Source organism: Peromyscus maniculatus, chromosome 17, assembly GCF_049852395.1.
Source record: "Peromyscus maniculatus bairdii isolate BWxNUB_F1_BW_parent chromosome 17, HU_Pman_BW_mat_3.1, whole genome shotgun sequence".
NCBI lineage: Eukaryota > Metazoa > Chordata > Mammalia > Rodentia > Cricetidae > Peromyscus > Peromyscus maniculatus.
The window spans coordinates 58,973,788-58,997,296 of record NC_134868.1 but is presented as its reverse complement, the minus strand read 5'-3'; the positions used below and the strand labels follow the sequence as shown (position 1 = coordinate 58,997,296).

General features: G+C 51.9%; 1 protein-coding gene across 7 annotated transcripts; it reads left to right on the top strand.

Moving 5' to 3' along the window:
• Window positions 1-389: 389 nt before the first annotated feature.
• Tex29 (testis expressed 29) lies at window positions 390-20,168 on the top strand. 7 transcript variants are annotated; one of them, XM_042262751.2, is made up of 7 exons: window positions 390-527; window positions 703-748; window positions 985-1,078; window positions 6,303-6,413; window positions 18,063-18,132; window positions 19,057-19,214; window positions 20,004-20,168. In XM_042262751.2, the coding sequence occupies exons 1-7, from the start codon at window positions 517-519 to the stop codon at window positions 20,042-20,044; spliced, it is 531 nt and encodes a 176-aa protein (XP_042118685.1). In that variant the 5' UTR covers window positions 390-516; the 3' UTR covers window positions 20,045-20,168. The 7 variants fall into 7 exon arrangements, with proteins under 7 accessions (XP_042118685.1, XP_042118682.1, XP_042118684.1 ...); XM_042262748.2 differs by having other exon boundaries at window positions 703-889; XM_042262750.2 differs by lacking the exon at window positions 703-748 and adding an exon at window positions 657-702.
• Window positions 20,169-23,509: the final 3,341 nt, after the last annotated feature.

Below are 23,509 nucleotides of genomic sequence, written 5' to 3'. Positions count from 1 at the left end.
CAGAAGGGACCCGCTCTGGGGGTGCAGGGGTAGACTCACAGCGCCTCGTTCCCTCCCCTTCCACAGACAGATGGGATCTTGGTTTTGTCTACATTGCACCCTCACAGCGTCTACGCAAACAGATGTTCCCACAGAGAATCACACGGCAAGATTTAGGCGTCTGGTGCCACAGCCGAGGTCAGGATGCCATAGCCGAGGTCAGGATGCTGCATGGGTAGCCTGCAGGAAGGAGGAACTAGCAGCACCTTGTACCCCGCATCCTTCCCCAGCCTGTTCGTGTGCGTGACCCTCTCTCTACACATCCATTCCATAGAATGAAGTGCTGTGACACTTCCTGATCTCAAGCTTCTAGATGATGTCACAACAGGCAGGGTACTGGCTTTCTTCTGTCCACCCCTCCCCCAGCCTGGCTGTGAGCAATAGACAGAGAGAGGTAGCCAGTTCCTGGTTCAACCAAAATCGTTGTTTCTACTTTGAAGGTACCAGAGGGGCAGTGCAGAGGACTCAGCTCTGGAAATGATGGACAGGTTGGTGGCCACACCTGCTTTTTGGGGCCAGGAAGAGCCCTCAAAGCTTGACCTGTTCATTCTCTGGTACCATACAACATGCCCAGATGGCTACAGAGCCACCCTGTGTTGCGGTGTCCTGTCTTCCAGATGTTCATGTCCTGTACCCCTTGTGCTGAGGTGTCCTGTCTTTCAGGTGTGGACGCTCTGGGTCCCCTGTGCTGACGTGTCTCGTCTTCCAGGTGTGGACGCTCTGGGGCCCTCTGTTCTGGGGTATCCCATCTTCCAGGTGTGGACACTCTGGGGCCCTCTGTTATGGGGTATCCTGTCTTCCAGGTGTGGACGCTCTGGGGCCCTCTGTTCTGGGGTATCCCGTCTTCCAGGTGTGGATGCTCTGGGGCCCTCTGTTCTGGGGTATCCCGTCTTCCAGGTGTGGATGCTTTGGGACCCCCATGTGCTGAGGTGTCCTGTCTTCCAGGCATGGTTGATTCCTGCGACCCTTTCATCTGATTCTGTGAGATACTCCCCAGAGATCAAGACGTCCCCACCACACATCCTGAAGAAGTTTGCAGGTAACGTGGAAGAGGCTATCGGGGCTGTTTTTATGGAGGATTTGACCTAGCTTGTCTGGTTCAAGGGACGCAGGGAATTCTAAATGACCCAAGGAGTCACCTCCAAGTCTCTAGGTCTTCAGTTTCATTACGGAGCAGCTCACTTGGAATCTCTCACATCAGTTTAAGGAACAACGGGATTATAGGGTTTTCTGTCAGTTCTACTCTTCAGTTACTTTAAAATTCTTGTCTCAGAAGTGGCTTTTTATGTAATCAAACCTATTTTTCAACAAGGAAGCAAGCACACCTTGCCCCCCTACTAGGTCTGTAAGCCGGCATTAGACTCTTGACCCGTGGGTATGGAAGCTGTGCGAAAATGTGATTTTCTTGAGGCACACTGAGTATCCATGGTATCATTTCATTTACTTTAAATCAGAAAGAGAAGCTTCTAGAATTGCATGCTTCCCAGGAAGAACATCAGATGACCACTGGGGACAGGTGAGAAGGAACTGTCACCCCCCCTGCCCATGCCTCTGTTCAAAACTTTTTTCCTCAATTGAACATGCATTGCCATTATGAGCATGCATTGCCATTGTGAGCATGCATTGCCATTATGCTAAGTGACATGGAGGGAAGCAGAGAAGAAATGTGTTCATCTTTTGTTTGCCTCCCTTGGAAGGCAGGGAGTTTTTCTGTGGGGTTCTCTGAAGGGAAGCCAACTTCTACAAGCTAACCTTGTAGGCCTGGAGTAAGGGGAGGCTCAGCCAGGATGGGGTCGGGGAGGTACTCTGTCATACGGGGGGCCAGGCTAAAGGCTCCTAAGAAGACTATTTGTGACTTCTGATTCAGAACAAGCAAGATAAGGTGATGTAGGCAGACCAGGGCCACAGGACTGAGTCCCGTCCCCCACCCCCCTCCCCCCGAGTCACCCAGTGGTAAAACAGTAGCTAGAACAAAGGACCTGTCCTTCAGATCCTCATGAGCAGCTCCTCTTTTGGTCTCTGCTTATAGTCATGAGCCTGGGGGAGCTATCTGAATGGGGTGGGCACTGATGCCCACCCACTTCTTCAAGGGGTTCCTGGTAGCTGTTGGATGTTGGTCCTGAATACATAGGCTCAGGGCTGGGACACCCCACTCCAGGTGTGTGGGGTCAGGTGAGAGGTGATCTCAGGATACAGGGAAGCTGTGTCCTGGGGAGGAGGCTGTCTTAGGGGTACAGGCAGGTATATCTATAAACTGTTGAGCTGCATCCTGCGGGCAGGAAATGATCTCCACTTGGTGTCTTGCTTTCCTGGTATTTCCACGCTGTGGGCCTATGCTTTGCCTGCGTGCTGGTATTCTAGCTTGGACCATGATAAATGAATAGGACAGTGCTGATTCCTATTACCACTTTCAGGTGGTGGTTAGGACTGCCTCAAAGGCTTGTTGAGAAACTATAAAGTGACAAAGTTAGGCTGTGTTTCCACAATATCAGGATTTTTAAAATAATAATTCACAAAGTTCAACAGTTTTGTTGGTAGATTTTGACCAACACTATCACTTTCCTGGCCAGTTGAACACAGGTTCTTGTTTTTCTTCTTCTTTTTTTTTTTTTTGTTTTGTTTTGAGACAGGGTTTCTCTGTGTAGTTTTGGTGCCTGTCCTGGATCTCGCTCTGTAGCCCAGGCTGGCCTCGAACTCACAGAGATCCGCCTGGCCCTGTCTCCCGAGTGCTGGGATTAAAGGTGTGTGCCACCACTGCCTGGCCGTGGTTCTTGTATTTCTTAACAGTCATAATTACTGGTATCATTTTTCAGATCACACATAACAGAGTAAATATTTCTGCTTATGTCTATCACAGAATGGCAACAGACGGCTAAAAGGGCCTCAGGAGATTTCAGGGAGTTTCAAAGAGGGATGAGCGCAGAATTGGGGATGCTGACAGAGATGCAGAGAGTCTTGGGGGTTGGAATGTGTCTACTGCTGCTGCACAGTCCAGCTGCAGGCTCAGAGTTGAGCTGCAGGACCAAGGTATGATGGAGGCTGGCGCAGTGAAGACGGAGCAGCGAACTGACAATTCACGAGGTGGCGACATCAGCGGGCCCTGCGGAGCTGAAGCCCCTGGGACCGTTGGGGGTTCCCTGCTGGTCCAGACGCACACACCGGGGTTCTGTTGTCACCGCAGTGTGAGGTCGTCTCGAGTGGTCCAGGAGAGGGAGTTGCACCCTTTCCTTTGGTGTGCCCAGTAGGTTCTTGGTCATGCGTGGATTTCCTGGTATGATTTTGATGCACCCATGTGCCGCTTTCATCCTGACTTCTTCCATAGTCTGGACATACCGGTAGCCCTGGACACACCTGGTCTCATCTTGTTTATTTTGAAAAATTTATAGGACGGTACCCTTTCCACTCTCAGGGATAAGTCAGTCTGTCCCACAGATGGTGCTGGTCATCTGTACATCCAGGTGCAGAGTCCTCAACATGGAGTCTCTCAGGGCAAGGCAAAGTGTGAAGAACCAGTGCTTTCCATAATGGAATAATAACCCAGAGCAGGACAGGGCCTGATCTCAACACTGGGGAAGGCAGAGAGGCTATGGTAGGACCCCTGGCAGGGCTAGTCCCCAGCTAGTTCAGCTGGCCTTGTTAGCATTCTTTCAGACCCTCACCACTGCCCGGCCTCCCAGAAAGCATCCCGAGAGGGATCCAGGGTCGCCAGATGGCTCCTAGGCCAAGTGTGCACAGGTCAGCCAGCTCTTTACCACCCTGCCGTGAGTAACATGTGTCAGGTCCGAAACAGACACATGTTGGGATCTTTCCACGGTGTCAGATTAATTGATTGACAGTACATCTGTATACAAGGTATGTGGTGGCTGCAATGGCAGCCGTTACCAGATACCAGCTTCCCTGAGCCACCGGCTAAGGCGCACACGGGTTTATGATACTCTTCATACCACACATCTCTCAGTAAATACGTCACTGTATCTGTCCATATTGTATACATGTGGGTTACCTAATGGGCATCAGGGGTTAAAGAGGCTGCAGCATAGTTTCCAGAAGCTTCTGCAGTGGCTGATGGAAATGTGACCCGAGTCTGTTTCTCTGTCCGTCAGTCCTCGACTCACACTGACGTCAGTTGACAGGTCAGTGGGGCCACCATCATTGTCGGGTGGAGTGTCCACTTCATTATGGGGTGCAGGGGAGGAAGGCACACCTTTCCTGGGTCTGGTGTGTCCCATAAGTTCTTGGGCCTGGCTTTCATGATAAGATTTTAATCTGTCCACGTGCCCCCACAGCCTCAAATTCACCCCGGCGGGTTTTTGGAGTGGCACTCTCCATTCTAAGGACTAAGTCCTTTAGCAGTCAGGCTGGGCCGCTCGGGTGGTGCCAGACAGATGGTGGTGTTCATGTTTCTGCCCAGGGACATCGCCATCTTCCAGTCTCAAAATGGAGTCAGAAGTCCCCTGTAAAATGGAATCTCTCTGGGCAAGGTAGTCTGAGAAAACAGTTTTATACACTATCAAGTGACTTAGAGCAGACCAGAAATTGATCATCACGCCCTCACCTCTGGGGGCTCTGTGTACCTTCCTGCTGCCCTGCTGGGTGTGAGTCCCTCCCCTTCCTTCCCCAGGCACACAGATACTCTATCCTCGGTGACAGGCACCTTCTCAGCCATCCCCTGACGTCGTAAACCTTGTGGTTACCCCTGTACTCCAGGCTCTCTGTACACGTGGTGGCAGGGTCCTGTACTGTCCAACAAGGTTCTGTAGGCTTTGTGCATGGTTGTCCAAAATAGGGAGAGTGGAGGTCAGCTTCCCTGAGACAGGCCAGGCAGAGGCTGCCTCCAGCGCTCCCAGTCATGTGGGGAAAGGCGGGGGCATTGAGCCCCGCAGAGGCAAGGCTGCAGGATGTGCATCCTCGCTCAGGGCCAGCCTTTGTCTACCCGCTAAGCCTAACCTCCTATTGCCTGGGAGTTGATCTGCATATTCAATTAACGCTGCTGCTTTCAGTGTTTCCACGGCAACGGAATTGTTTCTGTAAATGGCAAAGCACTGTGTCTGCGCCATCTATGTTCCTGTGGCGAGTCTAGTGGACCCAACTGACCTAGGCTGTCACTTCCAGAGTGACTGAACCCAGCGACACAGTGTCCACACACAGGACACGATGACCTTCCATGTCCCCAGTCCCCCGAGGGTTCAGCTAGGCCCTGCGGCTCCGCTCTGGGCCCTCTGAGCCCCATACAGGAAGTAGACCCTGGCACCTGTGTCTGTAACTTCTCCCTAAGGAGACACCAAGGTGATGGCGTTTTGTTTGCGTTCACGTATGCCCACGTGGACACGTGTGTGCACAGACACTGTGAGACAACCTGTGCCTGGGTCTCACCGGGTCAGCTAGACTCGCTGTCTCGTGAGCCCCAGGGTCCTCCTGGCCTTGTCTTCCCTGATGCAGGGGTGGGGTGGGGTTGGCCCCTCTGCCCTCGGTCTGTACGGAGTTCTCCATGTGGCTTGTTTACCATCGGGTCCAGTTAGCTGCCTCGGCCACGGAGGCACCACATTGCCTAAGTCAAAATCAGTTTGTGACAGACTAGCCTCTCCTTTAAGGTCCTTTACAGTACAGGGTACTGTTTTCCCTTTCAGAGGGGAGAAGGGCCGGAATTCATGTTCAGCTTTTGGTCTTTTGTTGTTTTCTTTAAGGTTTATTTTAGTTTTACTTATGTGTCTGTATTTGTGTGTGGCTATGTGAGGTGAGTGTCCACAGAGGCCAGAGGTGTCAGATCCTCTGGAACTGGACTTAGAGGTGGTTATGAGCTGGCCTACCTGAGTGTCGGGAACCTCACTTGGGTCCCGATGAGGGTGGTACACACCTTTAACCTCTGAGGGACCTCTCCAGCCCCCAACGTGTGTTCCTTTAGATTCAGCCTCCAAATCCAGTAGCAGTCCTCATGCTGTGGCTCCGTTTGCATATGGCACATGGCAACCTGGCCACCCCAGGGGTCTTGTGTTAGCTGGTGCCTGGCCTGGCTCTGCTGAGATGTCTTATCAGCTTAATCATCGGAGTTCCGTCCCCACCCCCCATTATGCATGGTTAATTAACTTTATATTATTTTGTTCAGAAATTTCATTCACATCCTAGTTTCGAATTGAGATTTGCATGATGAACGATGGCAGTAACAAAATCTTCATTCAATCCGTCAGACTCCCGCCCCACCTCACCCACACCCCCCAACCCGGCCTCGTTTCCTGCCAAGTCAGGGCTGTGTCTGTGCCTTGCAGTGTGCGACATCCCTCTCTATGAGATCTGTGACTACAACATCACCAGGGACCAGTGCAAAGACCTCGGATGCTGTTTCTACAGGGGCGTCTGCTACAAGAAAGCTGTTCCCAGTGAGTACAGAGACCACCGCGCACCTGACCGGGTCCTGGTCATTGTCCATGGTGTTCATGTCCCATCTGCCACCAAACAGCGGGGTGGAAATTCACTGACTGCTGACCGCTCACAACCCCATGGAGCTCTGCTCTGTGTTGTGTGTGAGGGGGCTTCTCATACTCCCTTTCCTGGAAGAGGGTGGCCTTGCAAATGCTGGATGTGAGACTGTCCCTACCAAGACAGCTGTGGGACCAAGGGTGACGTTGGCCGCAGCCAGCTGAGAGTCTGATCAGGCAAGGCTGTGCTGTCTGGCCAAAGACTGTGGGGACATCTGAGAAGTGCTCTGTGGCTGGGTTTCTCCAGAAGCCACATTAACACCACACTGGAACACACTACGGTCCTGAGATTAGTCTTGGGCTGTCCATTGAGCGGTAGGGCAGGCTTCTTTCTCACTGTGTCTCCCTCCTGAAGTGGGAGCAGGAAGGAGCAGTGGAATCCTAGAGAATCCAGGTGGCAATAGAGAAAAGCTGAGTCCATTCCGCCCTTGGATAGATTCTCACATGTCAGGACTGTATCCTTCTGAACTTGGAGAATGTTCTGAAGTAATGTCTCCAAACCGTCATTAAATTCCATTGGGAGGCTTATGAATTTCCTTCCTCTGTTGATAGCTTTCAGAAGGGTAATCATGGGAGCTGTGTGGTATGCATCCATTCTTCATTTCTATCAGAAAAGAGGGGTGGACTCTCTGAGGCCGGAAGACCACACTGGCCATGCAGCAGGAACCTTGACATGCTGGCCACCTGCCTGCTCCCTGTGCACAGTGCTACACACTCTCAGGTCCCCCTCCTGTTCTTTCTTCTCCTACTACAGGTAGACTGAGTCCCTTGAGACAGGACTGTGTCCCCTTCCCTGGTACAAGACCTGGGAAGTCAGGGAACAGTGACCCATGGGACCTGCCGGGCACGCTGCCCCACACCAGCTCCTCAGGAAAGAGCTGGAGAAGGGCAGGCAGGGCCGCACTGCCTTCCACCAGTGCCATGGAGACTGAGCGTTTAGGCAGATGATAATAGAACTCACCTTTCCCAAAGAGGCCGCAAAGGACACCACCATCAGCAGCAAGGACTTTCTGCTGGAAGCACCCTCCTATGTCTTGACTTAGGAAGGCTCAGGAGGACTTTCCTCACTCCAGGGGAGGACTGACCCTCGCACACCAGGACCCCTTTCTGTCATCTAGAAGAAACAACCAGAGCTGATGTCTTGTTATTATTTCTATTGAGACAAATTGGTCATTCTATAAAATGCATTTTTTTCCATGCTGGCAATGGATCCTTGTGTGTTAGGCTAATGCCCCATCTAGAAGCCACCACTTTAAAAAAAATGCAACTTTATGGGCTTTAGAATGTTCACAAAGTTGAACAGCTTCTAACACTATCTAATCTGAGACCATCTCACCTCACATGTTAACATCTATTTCCTAAGGCTCCCTCCTGGCCTCGCTGATTTGTCTGTGGGTTACCTGTTCTGGATACGTCATACAAGTAGAATCACAGAACGTGTGGTTCTTTACCAGTATGATTTCCTCCCCCCCCTCTGATGTACGTGCGCGTGCGTGCGTGCGTGCGTGTGTGCGTGCGTGTGTGTGTGTGTGTGTGTGTGTGTGTGTGTGTGTGTGTAATCTCTCTGTGTGTATATTTGTCTCTGTGTGTGCGCATGTACATGTGGGTGCCCGTGGAGGCCAGGAAAGGGTGTTGGTTCCCTGGAACTGTTAACAGGTGGTTGTGAGCTACCTGAACTGGGTGCTGGGAACCAAACAGGTTTTCTCTAAGAGTACTATGCACTCATTTTTAAAAGAATCTTTCTATTTTTGAGATTAAAATATAATCATAGTATTTCCCCCTTCCCTTTTCTCCTCTCAACCCCTCTCCTGTACCCACTTGCTCTTTCTCAAATTCATGATCTCTTTTTATTATTACATATACATACACACGCACATTCCTAAACATGTAAATACAACAGCTCAGTCCATATAGTGTCACTTAGATGAATATGACTTCAGGGATGACCAGTTTGTATTAGGCAATCAGTTTGGGGGTTCTTCCCTGGGAAGGACTATTTCTCTAGCTGTCAGCTTCCCATTCCTTAGCTACTGTAGCTCTTTGTCTAGGGTTGGAGCCCCATGAGATTTTCCCTTCTGCGTTAGCATGTCTAGTGCATGCCTAGCATGGTTAGGCAGCCATGTGGGTGAGATTTCCCCTGTGTGGCTTTGTCATCTCTAGGAGACACGGTGGGTGTCACAGCAGCATTCCTGCTCCTCTGGCTGTCCCCTTTCCTGCTCCGCTCTCTAAGCCTTGGGGGAGGAGCTGTGCTGTAGGTACATCCTGTGGTCCCCTGGTCCCTGAATCTTGACGGGTTGTGGGCTTCTGTCAGAAAGTGCAGTTGTCTCTCCAGCCCTGCTACCATATGCTTCGAGACGGCCTTTCCTCAGCTTTATAGTACTCCTGGCTAGTTCTATGTCAACTTGACACATGCTAGAGTCATCTCAGAGGAGGAAACGGAAATCGAGAAATTGCCTGTGTAAGATTGAGATGTCGGCAATCCCGTAGGGCATTTTCTTATTTAGTGCTGATGGACGAGGGCCCAGATCATTGTGGGTGGAGCCATCCCTGGGCTGGTCGTCTTGGGTTCTGTAAGAAAGCAGACTGAGTAAGCCATGGGGAGCAAGCCAGTAAGCAGCAACACCTCCCCCCCACCCCATCCCCACCCCCACCATGGCCTCTGCATCAGCTCCTGCCTCCGGGTTCCTGCCCTGTTTGAGTTCCTGCCCTCATTGCTTTCGATAATAAACTGTTATATGAAAGTGTGGGTGAAATAAACCCTTTCCCCCCCAAGTTGCTTTTGGTCACAGTGTTTCATCACAGCAATAGTCACCCTGAATAACACTGTGGTCTCTCCTAAGAGGAGTCATCAGGCTTCCTGTTTCAAATGGAACTATTGACCAGGCCTGACTTCACAGATCATTTTGAGTCCCAGGATTTCCAGGGTTAGCTTGCCTGCCATGTGCTGCATTCTGGCCCCCTTTTCGGGGCACGTAACAGCACACAGCAGTTCTCCTGGGGTTGGCCTGGAGCCTGGTGATACTGTCCCCATAATCTGCTCCTGCTCATACCTGCCATTCATTCCTGTTGTTTGTGGAATTGGCGACTCCGTGCTCATATCACAGCAGGTGGAGAAACATTTGTAGAACACAGCTCTTCATGTCTGTCATGGAGGCGCACTTCTCAGAGGATGCCAGTCTCTTAGGCACTTACGATGCTTAATCTCAGTTGTCAACTTGAAGAGATCTAGAGTCACCTGGGAGATGGGCTCTGGGCATGCCTCTGGGGCACTATCTTTTTTTTTTTTGGTTTTGGTTTTTCAAGACAGGGTTTCTCTGTGTAGCTTTGCGCCTTTCCTGGAACTCGCTTTGGAGACCAGGCTGGCCTCGAACTCACAGAGATCCGCCTGCCTCTGCCTCCCGAGTGCTGGGATTAAAGGCGTGTGCCACCGCCGCCCGGCTGGGGGACTATCTTGAGTGGGTCAATTGAGATGGGAGATCTGCCTGCTGTGAGTGTCAGTGTTCCCTGGGCTGGAACCCCAGACTGTCGGAAAAGGAGCCTGTGAGCTGAGCATAAGCAGTCAACATCCTCTCCCTTCCGACTGTGGGTCTAATGTGACCAGCTCCTGTCCATTGACCTCCCTGCTCTGATGGACTGTACACTAGAACCGAGGCCCACACGGCCCATCTCATCTTTAAGTTGATTTATCTCAGCAACAGACAAGAACCAGGGCAGAAACTGGGACCAGGAGTGGGGCTGTTGCTGTGATGGGCCTGACCGGGTTAAGCCTTTGGACTGGTTTGTGGGAAGAATATGGAAGAATTTGGAATTACGGGCTAGAAAAATCCTTCAGATATCATAAGCAGATACTAATGGGTTGCTCTGATGGGAGACTGAAAGACCAGAATCCTGAAAGAAATGTAGGCAGCGGAAAACCTGACTGGTGATATTTCAGATAGGAGTAAAAATTCAATCAGAAACTGAGATGGGTCTCTTGGTTAATATTTTGGGCAAGAATCTGGTTTCTTTTTGTTGTATTCCAAGAACCTGAGAAAAGTTGCATCTAAGGAAGTGGACTAATTTGTCTGTCGAGGAAATCTCAAGATAGGAGGGCACTGGGTTCCGTGCTGAGAAAGCAGCCCTACCTGTTAAATAGATTAGCACCACTGAAGAGAAACCTGTGCCGCACCGGGTCAGGGAAGAGTTAAAACCCCACCCACCCGAGCCACCGTAGTGTGAGGATCCAAATTCATCCGGAGGAAGCAAGTGTAAGATGGGGTTGTTGTTCCTCCAAGGCAACAGTCCGGGGCAGTGCTTCCCCAGAGTCAGCACATGCAAGCCAGGGCAGCTATGGTACAAGCTGGCTGTGTTACAGCTTGAGCTGTCCGAAGAACTTGGCAGCATCATCCATGTGGTATTGGTTTTGCAGGCATAGAAAATAAAAGATAGAGGGGGTCATGGAATTTTGCTCCTTGGTTTCAGAGAGCAGATGAGGCCAGGCACCGTGTGGCAGGGTTGGAATCCATGCAAGGAGTTCCTGCGAGGCCATTGTGCGAGACTGTGAAGGCAAAGCCTAAGTTAGGGTGGACACTCTAGGATATTGGAGATGCAGGATTGTGGGACACAGGCCGAGGAACGCTGCAGGCATGCAGTAGAGCCACCCTGAGAGACAGGCTATGGCGTTCGGGTGGCATAGCCGGAGGGTAAGGCTGTGTTCCTTAGCACCCAACAGTTTCATTGTGAGGCCCAGATGTTGCACACAGAGTTGGAGGATTTGGTGTTTGCCCTGCTGGAATTTCATCTTGGTTGGGCCTAGTCATCTCTTGGTACCCAGATCCTTCCATTTTGGAGTGGACGTATTTATTCTATGCTGTTGTATGCTGGGAATATGTAACTTGGATTTTATTTTATAGGAGCTCACAGTGAAGAGAATGCCTTGAGTCTCAAATAAGATGTGGACTTTAGACTTCAAACTGTCGCAGTTGTTAGACTGTGGGGTCTTTTGATGTTGGATTTTATTTTGCATTCTGAGATGAACCTGAGACTTTGGGGAGAAGAAGTGGAAGGCTATGATTTAAGTGATGTGTCTGGGCATCAAGTTAACAAGTGGAATTGGGATGGTGGGTCTCAACTGTCAACTAGATGAACTCGGAATCACCCGGAAGATGGCATGGGGGTATGTCTATGGGGACCATCTTGATTGTGTTAGTGACGATGGGAAGACCTGCCCACTGTGGATGGCACTGTTCCCTGGGGTTGGATCCTGGACTGTGTAAAGAGGTAGAGGTGAGCTGAGCACAAGCATTCATGACTTTCTGCTTCCTGGATGTGGATGCAGCATGGCTGGCCTCTGCCTTCTTGACTTGGCACCGTGACGGACTCTGCCCTTGAGCTGTGAGCTGAAATAAATCATTTCCTACTTAAGTTGCTTTGGTCAGGGTTTTCCTAGCAACAGGAAAGTGCCTAAGAGCACTTCTGCAAATGAGCGTGTCTGGAAAATTCTACATTCAGAGCTCCTCAAAAGCCGGAGAAATGAGCATCCAGTTGACATTTAAGACACGCTTTCAGTTGTTTCCATATGAACATGTGGGGCACCCTCAGTTTCTAGTCCCAGCCAAGAGCTGGAGTCATTACCTCAATTGCTACATACACCCAGGCCATCGCTGCTTTTTAATCCGCTGTGTCCTCTGGACAGTTTCTCAGCAGATTTTCTCAGCAGATACTGGCGTTTTTGTGAAGGTTGTGTGTGCCACCCATTGCTTACGCTAGAGCCGTCACCAGTCACTCACGTGAGGACAAGCCATAGTCTCTGGAGTGTCTTAGTTGTGGGTCTCCTTCAGGAACCCAGAAAACAGCACAGGCTCTCAGGAGCTTGTGTTGGTCAAGGGGCCACCACATTATCTCGTGGTAGCGGATATGGACCCTCCGTCCATCTTTTCCATATTAGTAGACGAGTGTGTGGGCGCTGCCTTTTCTCAGCTTCTGACATCTTCCAAGTTGAGGGGTGGGGCCATCGGTAGGAAGATTCTGGGCAGTGAGCCCGGCATTTCGGTTCTCACTGTGCCCTCAAATGATTTTTCGTTCCTTTGACATCTCTCTCATTCGAGGCAGCAAATGAACCTTTGTGCTGTGTAAGTTGTAGGATTCGGTGACAGGGTATTATGAGTTCTTTGTGCATATAATTCCATGTTATGAAAACCTTTCACCAGCTTCTGAAATAGGCTGGTTTGAAGTGCACACTGTGTTATGGCAGAATCTGTATTATTAAGAATATAAACTTGGGGAATTTGCATTAGATCTTTCAAGAAGAACAGGGAGTGAGGAAGGAAGACTTGCCGTCACTCTCCAGTCTTGATGTAGGGCACATTATTCAATATGTCATTTCTTCTAAGTATTTGACCTCCCGTTTCTTCATGGGACTTGCTGAGCTGACTTCAAAACTTCTGTTAATTGTGCTGGGGAGACGTTAGTGAGGTGTTCCCTCAGGAAGATCACCCTTTCTTCTGCTCCTGCTGGCTGGGGAGCCGCATGCACGGCTTCTCACAGCCAGACGCTGTGCAGAGGGACTCACAGAGTCCCGTCTCTTACTCTTGTTCGCTTGACAGTGGGGACAGGAGACTGTTCCCGCACGTGGAAGGTGCTGACAATAAAACATGAAAACATTACGTGTGCCATGCTCACACATGGTTCTGAATTTATCACGTTCAAAGACTCTGGGATTCAGGAATTGGTGGAGTTTTACCTTAAGGCCCTGAACTCACTCGTAAACACCTTTCCTTCCATTTGGTTCTGTGGGCTCAGCATCATGAAGAGGGCACCTCCCCTGTGGAGCCCCATGACATGCTTTGTACTGTGATTCTATTACGCTGTAGCAAGTTGCCCCCAAAAGCTGAGTGGTTCAAAGAGTAGTTCTCACGCTTCACTAGGACGGGGATCGGGTGATGCAGCCCACGCAGCATCCGTGACTGTGTTGCCATAGTCTTGGTTGGTCGGGAGGAGTCTCTGCTTCTGGTAAGACTGGCAGAGCCAGCTTTTGGTGTCTGCCATGGGAATCCACTTCTCCCAGTCACAAGGGCTGCTTGAGTGTCCTCGCAATGCACTGCAGAAGACAGGGTAGACACCGCAGAGTCATTTTGGGCCAGCGCTGGTCTCCACTCTGCCATACCCCCTTTAGTCACAGGTCAGCCATCCTCACGGTGGGACTGCTTCTCTGGGCTGGGAAGATCAGCGAGTGACCACACAGCAGGACATCCTAGTGTGGCTGTGTAAGTCTGGGGATTTGAAGGAAAGAATTTCCTCCTCCTGGTGTGTGAGTTCTCGGTCCAGAGCCCTCTTAAAGAAATAAGCCAACTGGGAGGGGAAGGGAGCCTCAGTAAGCACTTTGCTGTTGGCACAAACCTGTCATCCACAGCCACGGGATTTCAGGGCCCATTCCCTCTTTCCAGCTCCTCCCAGGCGACATGTTGGCCATTGCTTACAGGGCTCACATCAGCGAGAGAGTGTGAAGACCTGTGCTGTGACACCGTGAGTGGCCTGACAACCCTCTCTTGCCTTTCAGCCCTTCTTCCCTTGTGTGTGGGATCCAGGTGGCTCTTTCCTCAGAGCAGGCCGGGATTCATGGATCCTGTTGAAATCCTGCTCATTGCCTACGGGGCAACTTGCTTTCTAGCTGTGTTGGGAATTGAACTATATGTCTGCTCAAAACTTGGTTTTGGGAGCTGGTGAATGCGGTCTGTCGTGTCCAGAGAGCTGCTTTAGATTCCTTTCTGTTGCTGTGATAAAACATACTGACCGAAAGCAACTTGGGGGAAGAAAGTATTTATCTGGCTTCTACTTCCAGGTCACAATCCATCACCCTGGGAAGTCAAGACAGGAACCCAGAAGCAGGAATATTGCTTGCTGGATCACTCAGGCTCATATTCAGCTAGCTTTTTTATACAGCCCAGGACTACTTGCCTAGGGAATTGTACCACCCACAGTGGGCGGGGCCCTCTGTATCAATTAACAATCAAGAAAACCTCTCACAGGCATGCTCATAGACCAGTTGATAATGATAAGTACTCAGTTGAGACTTTTTTGGTGATTCCAGTCTGTCAGATTGACAGTTAACTGGGGCAACCCTTCTCTTCTCAATCAAGATACATATACATCACTTTAATAACTTTTATTTTATGTCTCAAAGATCTTATGCTAATATTATAATATTAAACACAGTCAAACTTAAAAAGTCCCATGGTCTTTAAACATTTCAAGGCTTACCAAGGCTTTGGGGCTGGAGAGCTGGCTCACTGCTTAAGAGCACTTGTTACTCTTGCAGAGGACCCAGGATCAGTACCCAGCACCCATAAGGTGGCTCAGGACCATCTGCAAGTCCAGTTCTAGGGGACCTAATACCTTCTTCTGATCTCGGTGGGCACTTGGCATATATATAGGCCAAGCACTTATAAAAAAATCTAAAAAGCATCCAAGATTTCTTAAGTCTCAAGTCTCTTAACTATGGCCACCTGTAAAATAAAAACCAAGTTAAATACTTCTTATCCCAAAAGAACCGTGGCATAGGAACACTCAGACTTAAGCAGAACCAAGATCAAGATTTTATAGTTCAATGTTTGGCATCTACCAAAACATTACTCATGATCTTTTGGCACCAAACGCTTTGGGCAGCCACACCTCCCCAGCTCTGCCATCTTTAGAACATACGGCTTGTTCGTGTTTAGGCCAACCACATGCCACAGTCGCACCTGCTCTTGGTGCACATCAAATGGTCCTGGCATCTCCAGTATCCTGGGGTCTCTACTGCAACTGAGGCACCTTCCGCAGTGGACTCTCTTGGTTTCTCGTCAGGGACTCTGGCCCTGTCACATGGTACCAGACCTCAGCTATTTTCCATCACTCTCTTAATCTTGCATCTTTCATGCCTTCAAAACAGTACCAGGTGGGTGAGTTTTGCACGTTGTCCAGTTCCGCTTCCAGCTTGAGATGCAGCCTTGGCCTTCTTAGGTATTAATTTCTGTGTGTCGATTGGGAGGAAATGCTTTCCATGGTCCCAAAGAACACCACCTCAATGATGCTGACCTCTTGTTAATCACAGCTGATTTTCCATCGTTAGCCTGACTGGTCACCACAGATTGTCTGTTATGAATGTCACACAAATGGTGCCTGCAGCATATTTGAGACCTCACAAGGCAGGCCTTCTCACAAGGCAGGCCTCCTCACAAGGCAGGCCTCCACACAAGGCAGGCCTCCCTCCACACAAGGCAGGCCTCCACACAAGGCAGGCCTCCACACAAGGCAGGCCTCCCTCCACACAAGGCAGGCCTCCACACAAGGCAGGCCTCCCTCCACACAAGGCAGGCCTCCTCACAAGGCAGGCCTCCACACAAGGCAGGCCTCCCTCCACACAAGGCAGGCCTCCTCACAAGGCAGGCCTCCACACAAGGCAGGCCTCCACACAAGGCAGGCCTCCCTCCACACAAGGCAGGCCTCCACACAAGGCAGGCCTCCACACAAGGCAGGCCTCCACACAAGGCAGGCCTCCACACAAGGCAGGCCTCCCTCCACACAAGGCAGGCCTCCACACAAGGCAGGCCTCCCTCCACACAAGGCAGGCCTCCCTCCACACAAGGCAGGCCTCCTCACAAGGCAGGCCTCCCTCCACACAAGGCAGGCCTCCCTCCACACAAGGCAGGCCTCCACACAAGGCAGGCCTCCACACAAGGCAGGCCTCCACACAAGGCAGGCCTCCACACAAGGCAGGCCTCCACACAAGGCAGGCCTCCTCACAAGGCAGGCCTCCTCACAAGGCAGGCCTCCTCACAAGGCAGGCCTCCACACAAGGCAGGCCTCCTCACAAGGCAGGCCTCCACACAAGGCAGGCCTCCACACAAGGCAGGCCTCCACACAAGGCAGACCTCCACACAAGGCAGGCCTCCTCACAAGGCAGGCCTCCACACAGGGCAGGCCTCCTCACAGGGCAGGCCTCCTCACAGGGCAGGCCTCCTCACAAGGCAGGCCTCCACACAAGGCAGGCCTCCACACAGGGCAGGCCTCCTCACAGGGCAGGCCTCCTCACAAGGCAGGCCTCCTCACAAGGCAGGCCTCCTCACAAGGCAGGCCTCCACACAAGGCAGGCCTCCACACAAGGCAGGCCTCCACACAAGGCAGGCCTCCTCACAAGGCAGGCCTCCACACAAGGCAGGCCTCCTCACAAGGCAGGCCTCCTCACAAGCCAGGTCTCCACAGCCCATGTTACTCTCAGCATTATTTCAGCATTATTTCCCAAGCTCTAATCATTGGTTCTTGTTGCCTAAAGTTCCAAAACCTTGAAAATTCCTCCAAAAAAAAAAAAAAATAGTCCGAAGGCATAAAAAAGCGGCATGGTCAGATCCGTCACAGCAACAATACCACTTACATCCTGGCACCACTTTCCGGTCTAGTGTCCTTTCAGGTCACATGATAAAACATATTTTCCAGAAGCAACTGAGAGAAGAAGAGGGTTCATTTGACTTCCGCTTCCACACCACAATTCATCGTTTGGGGGAAGTCGAGGCAGGAATGTAGAGGCTGGAACCGTGGGGGAATACTGCTTTGTTGGCTCATTTGGGCTTACACACAGCTAGCTTCCTTACACAGTCCAGGACCACTTGCCCAGGAAATAGAACCACCCATGGTCGCCTGGATCCTCCTATGCCGTTAAGCAAGAAACTCTCTCCCAGACATGCCCACAGACCGACCACCTTGATAAGGACAATTACTAAGTTGAGATTCTTGAGGTGATTCTAGGCTGTTTCAAGTTGATAGCTAATGCCGACTAGGACAGGAGTCTTTGTGGGTGTGGTTAGTCAAGAGGCTGTCACATTGGAGCAAGATGACCCCTAATCCAACATCCGATGTCCTCACAAGAATGGAGACAGAGAAACACAGAGGGGCCAGAGCTCTCCAGAAACCATTAGAAGCCACAATGAAGTGGGCTGCGGGCTCCCGGAGCCTTTAGTGAGGCTCAGGCGTGGTGATGCCTTCATTTTTATGTGTGACTCCAGACCTGTGTAGCAAGAAACATCCGCCCGCCTAAGATCCCTGCTGCAGAAGTATGTTTTTGAAGGGCATCACATCTAGCGGAGTCCTTTCTCGCTGGTTGGGGACACCTAAAAGTCATTTAGAGGGAGGCAGAGGTAGAGGCTTGAGACAAGTTTTATCCCTTGCGTTGGGTGTGGCCAGCAAGACTGTTTCTTTCCCTCGAGTGGATGGAAAATGGAATAGGGAGAAGGATGCAATAAAGCATCAGCACTAGTGGGACTTCTGTGCCCCACATGTGCCGAGAACGAAGGGGGGGGCGTGGTGCGGGAGCTAGAGGGGCTGGCTCTTCCTGCCTGTGAGACGTCATGGCATTGACGCCCCCTGAGGAGACACGCCAGGCTGAAGAGCCCAGGGGCCACGTCCTCTCATCTGCAGCATCCCGAGCCAGCGGTCTAACGGGCTGGTGGGGTGACCACACGGGGCCATTGTGCACTCTGGGTGGGACCCTCCTGGCGACCCCGGGTCCGGATACTAAGCCAGGGGCTTGTCTCACAGTTTATGTTCACGTGTTCTCCGTCCTGATCATGCTCATCGCGGGGTTCTTCGTCGTCGCCATCGTGTTCAGGTGGGTACTCTTCCTTCTTCCGTGTGGGAGGCGTGGTCTGGGGCGGGCACTGGTTCCCCCTCTCACCCTGCTCCCCTCACCCACCTGCTTCCACTCTGGGTGCAGCTCCTCTTAGTGAGAACAGCGACTCCCCGACTTGCAGTGGGTGTTTGAGACCCCAGGACTGAGCAGTACTGAGCTCACCACGGGCTTTGTTGGTTTCTGCAGCCACAGGTCCTGGGACCAACTGCTGCTGGAGTACTCAGAGACAGCACCCAGGAGGTCCCCTGGCTCAGGCTAAGGACTGACGAGGCTCTCCATTGTCCTTAAGCCCTAAGGAGGGAGGGTTTGTTTTGGCTTACAGCTTGAGGGTCGGTGCTGGCGGCAGTTAAGTTGGTTTCTACCGTCCCGGATGAGCCGAATCTGGAAGTTCTATCAGATAGGTCCTGTCACTGTCTTCTCAGTGAGTCTAGATCCAGTCAAGTTGATGCTATTGACCTCCACAAGCCCCACACGATGCTCTAAATCCTGGGCCGATACGTCTGTGTACTGTGTGGGATGTCTGTGTTTGGGTGTGTCATCGTCCTGGAGACTGTGACGCTTTTGACCACACAGCTGGTTTCTGTCTGCAGGGCAGGGCTGGTGTTCACGTCAGCGTCCACCTCTGGTGTGCCCGCTGCTGTCGAGGCTCTGTCCTGTGATTGGCACAAAGCCGTGGGGAGGATTTACATACCTCACCTAGCAACTGCTCCAGCCTCTCGGGTGGCCATCACAGCCTGTCTGGCCGCACATTGTGCATTTTCTTCCCGGGCTTTGCCTTAGAGAGTCTGAACTGAGACAGTGGAGCAGAGTGTGGGGACCTCATCATCACAGAGCCCATGTACAGCGTGGGTGGAGATTCTGGCTCTAGCTGCTGGGCTGTGACCGAGGCTTCTTCTTCCCCAGGGTTATACAGGAGGTTAAGAGAGAGACGGAGATCTCTGTGGAGGCCGAGTCGTCAGCCAAGATCAGTGAGGCGCCTGAGCAAACGACTACTCAAGACCCGTCGTCGCTCAAGCCTACCTCTACCGATAGCACTAAAAGAACTACAAGCCAAGTAGATGGTAGGCTCCCGTGGACTGTCCGTCTCTGCCCTTGTGGTCTTCTGTTTGCATATGCCCCGTGTCTTTGATGGCCCTCAGCAACAATGGCAAATGCTGCTTGAGGCCGGGCAGGATTCCAATGTACCCAACTCTGGGGGGCCAGGGTTCCTCTTCTCTTCCCCACCATGGTCGGCACAAGTCAGTGCGTGTCCTAGGTGTATCCAGGTCCTCCCTGGCGGCCGCCGCGCAGTGAGTGTGGCTGCCGCTGGTGGGGAGACGGTGGCCGGAAGGCAGTTCGCTGACTGCACTGGTTCATGGGAAGCAGAGTCACGTGCTCATCGGTGACTCTCGGGAGGCCGCACAGACAGACCTCTTGTGGCTTTTCCTGGGCCGGATTAGAGAAAAGGAAGTCCCAAAACAGGGCATCTTGATAGGGGGGTGTGGAACAGAAAGGTCTGTCTCGCCTTGACATTCAGCCTCATGGACTTGGCTTCATGGAAGTCCCCCCGGGAGGGTGGGACCAGAGGGCCTCGCTGCTAGTCTGTGTACCTGAGACTGTCTGCAGGACAGAGGTTCATCTTTTCCTTGGTGCTTTCTGTGTTGAGACGGGGGGGGGGGGGGGGGGCTATGAAGACCTCCTAAGGCTTCAGTCCCCATGATGTCGTGGGGAACAAGGGCAGTACAGGCCACCCACCACTGGCTTCTGGGAAAATGCCTGCCGTATGTTTACCCGAAGCCCTTGATAAACATCTCCTAAGGGTGCTGAATGTCCCATCAGAGAAACACTCAGATATCCCCCCTGTAATCCAGCCACAGTGACACTCTCGGAAGCCGAGGAAACGGAAGAATAAAGTGCCCAAGGAGGCGGTGCTGTGAGGACGTCAGCGATGTGCCTCAGTGGACACCTTTGGTGTGTGTGACGGAGTGACCACCTCTGAGAAAAAAAAAAAGTAAATAAAGGTATTTTGAACATTGCTTCTTGCTCTCCGCTGCCCCGTTCCTGGCCATGCATTATCTTAGGAGAAAGAGCATGCCTGTGCGTACAGGCAGGAGCTGGAGTTTGGTCTCCACAGCTCTTCCTGTCACTAACACGGAGACCACTGGACAAGGACAGTGCACTAGCACAGATAGGCCGCCTGGTCCCCTTTACAGATTCAGGGAATCTGTGACACCCAGTGAAGCTTTCCACGGATCAGAGGATCTCTTCAGGGGAGGAGACAGTCTTCCCACTGATGCACCAGCCATCTATAACCATTCCACCCAAAGGCACCCAACCTTCTCTGACGCACACTCTGTGGTGAGAGCTTCCACGGGCTTCAACAGGCAGGGGCCCAGATGGGAGGCTCAGCGCACCCATTGAATGCTTTTACGGGGTGGCTGGCTGGGAAGCCCTTCATCTTGGGCTCTACCCTTTGGAAATGAGCAGCATCTGTGGAGCTAGGGCTGTGGGCTTTGAAGAGATGCACACAGTTCCCGCAGGGTCACTTTGATGAAAAGTCAGGATGAAAAATCCCTGGAGGCCCTCGGGTGTCTCTTGGCTGTGGGTGTGGAGGCTGCCTCCCTTCCATAGAGGCTTCTGTGGGGGCTGAAGCAGAGGGATTTCTGCTGGCCCTCCAGTTCTCACTGGTACCTGGTTGGTCTTGTCTCTTAGAAAGGGACACATATTCCAGGCCTTGCCTATTGCAAGGTCCCAGTCATCCCAGACTGCTATGGGCACAAGGATGAGCATGAACAAGGATGTGTCAAGATCCAGTGACTCTGCCAGGAATGTAGGTGACAGGTTGGACTTTGGTGGAAGCTGCAGGCCTTGCCTAAATGTTAGCGTGCATTTGGAGGCTTGTGATGTGGGAAGCTAAGGTCTCCTTTGATGAAGGAACAAGTATGGCAGTAGGGTGGCACCCTCCCCGGGACAGTGCTTGTTGGAAGAAGTTTCCAACTTTTTCTGTATTGTTTCCACAGAAGTGATACTTGGAGCCTCAAGCTTTGGCTTAGGGTATTCCTACGTAATTTTTTTAGGGGCTGCCCCATATTCATGAGGCACCGATCACAAGTACCCTTTGGGGTGACCTCTCTCTGCTAGAGTATCACCTGTGCCCATGTCACCCTGTGTAGTTCTTAGTTGGGATCATCATGGATCTGACCTGCACAAACGAGTGGACACCGTCATCTGGGGCCCCATCCCCTGGGAAGGGTCTCTGTCATGTGTTGAATGTAGAAAAGAGATTTCCCACGTTAGGTCCCAGAAGACCCACTGCCCCTACCATAGTACTCCGGGGACCAGTGTACGGAGGATGGAGGGGTGGGGCTGAGGGTCCAGGGAGCAGTCTTTCTGGGGACCCTGGTGAGGGGGAGTACCTAACTTGGCACCCATCGGAAGGTGGTCAATAGGTGGCCCTGTGAAGGATGGCCTGCTGTGGTCTGATGAACGGCTTTTCCTTGAGTGCGCCTGTGATCTGCCAGTGGGAGGGGGCGAATTCCACCTTCTCCAGAGTGTCTGGAAGGAGTGTGGCAGGTGTGGCCTCCACCCAAGGCAGATGGGGGCGCCACAGTAAGAGTCAATTAGAACTATTGAGATGGCTGAGGCCCTGGGCGGGAGTCAGGGCGCCCGGTTCTCACTGCCAACTGTCGGGGTGTGATAGCTAATACTGCAAGAAGACCCACCCTGAATGTGGGCGTTGTCATTCCACGGGCTGGGGACAGTCATGACTGAATAGAAAGGAGCAATTTGGCCTCTGCCCTCACACCATGAGCCAGAGTAAACCCTCTGTCCTTAAGCTGTTTTTCTAGGGTGTTTGGTCTTAGTGACAAGGTAAATAATAACCCACGTAGGAACTGTTTGACCCCTTGGAGGGCAGATGGTGTACACTGCAGCCGTGGACCAGGTCAGGGGTCTTCTCTGCAGTGACCATCACCCTGAGTCTGCTGGGTTGATGCAACCTCCTTGGGGTGAGGAAGGATTCAAGGGTTTGCTATTTCAGGTAGAGCAAAGCAAATGTGGGTGAGTGGGTCCATCTGGTCAGCTAAAAGTCTGAGCAGAATGCAAGGCTGGGTGAGGATTTCTTACCTGCTTGTCTCTGGGCTGTGGCATTGGACTTGGGTTTGACTGGACCCTAAACAGGCTGTCCTGGGTATGAGACCTTTAAGACTTGATTGGAATTCAACCTTCAGGACTCCAAGTTCCCATCTTACCACAGCCCACCTGGGGCATGCTTAGCTTCCATCACCATGGCTCTGCAGATGGGATATAGCCTCTTGGCTCTGTTTTTCTGACCTGTGAATGTTGTCTGGGGGAAGGGGGCCAGACTCTGCATGTTCTCATGTTGCCATCGGTTGTAGGTCACCTGGGAATGGGGGACTGGGCATTAGAGGCCCTTTGGGGCACTATGGCTTCCGTTCTTTGAGGGCAGGCAGACCTCAGGCAAGGTGGCAGGTGTGACTTGTCTTATACCGTGAGGATGGCTCATCAGACCTGCCCAAGGGGCTCCAGGGAACTATGCTGGGAGGCAACAGCTGCTGCTACCTAGTGTGCTAGTGTGTGCCAGGATGGCCTGCCCCCTCCCCCCCTCTGTGCCCTGTGCCTGTGACTTCCTGGGAGGTCAGTCGGAAAGGAGTGTGTCGCAGTCACCATGGCCTATGCATCTTTCCAGGGCATGGGGTGCTGGGGTAAGGCTGTTGCCAATCTTTCAGTGGCCTTTTTCAACTGCAGCTGCTGCAGCTCATGAGTTCAGGACTGCTGGGCGTACTCGCCCAGGAGATGAGTAACCTCGTGTGAGATAAACACAAACCCGAGACTGTCCCTGGACCGTGGCAAGTCTCCACTCTCACCAGTGGGCTCTCAAGACACTTGTGTTTGAGGCTGAGCAACCCTGAGAACCCACATTCCTCGTCCTCTCTTTGGTGTATAAGCACTGATACCTGGTGGCATTCGCCTCTGGGAAAACAAAGGTTTGGGATTCACATTTTGTGCCGTTCAATGATTTTGTTCAATGATTTCCTCTTGTAGGGAGTCAGGGGCTTTGATGTTCTGGTGTCTGTCACAGTGGTCTGAGACTTCCTGCAGAGAGACTAGAACACCCTAGCCATGCTGAGCAGCCTGAGGGGCATCCCTCTGTGAAGATTTTACAACCAACGGCTCTACAGCCTTTCAAGGTCAAGTCTGTAGCATGGATTTTAAAAGGTCTTATTAATTAAAAAACAAACAAACAAAAAAAAACCCAAAAAACCCAGAGCCAGATATTGGGGTGAAAGCTGAAAGATCAGAAAGACAGAACAAGCCACAGCCAAACTCACCTCACTAACACCTCAGCTGATCTTGT

Excerpts from the sequence above, each read along its gene's own strand:
- Tex29 (XM_076553740.1), top strand. Across the intron at positions 1,079-6,302 it reads CATCCTGAAGAAGTTTGCAG|TGTGCGACATCCCTCTCTAT; the intron begins GTAACGTGGAAG and ends TGTGCCTTGCAG. Across the intron at positions 18,133-19,056 it reads GTCGTCGCCATCGTGTTCAG|GGTTATACAGGAGGTTAAGA; the intron begins GTGGGTACTCTT and ends CTTCTTCCCCAG.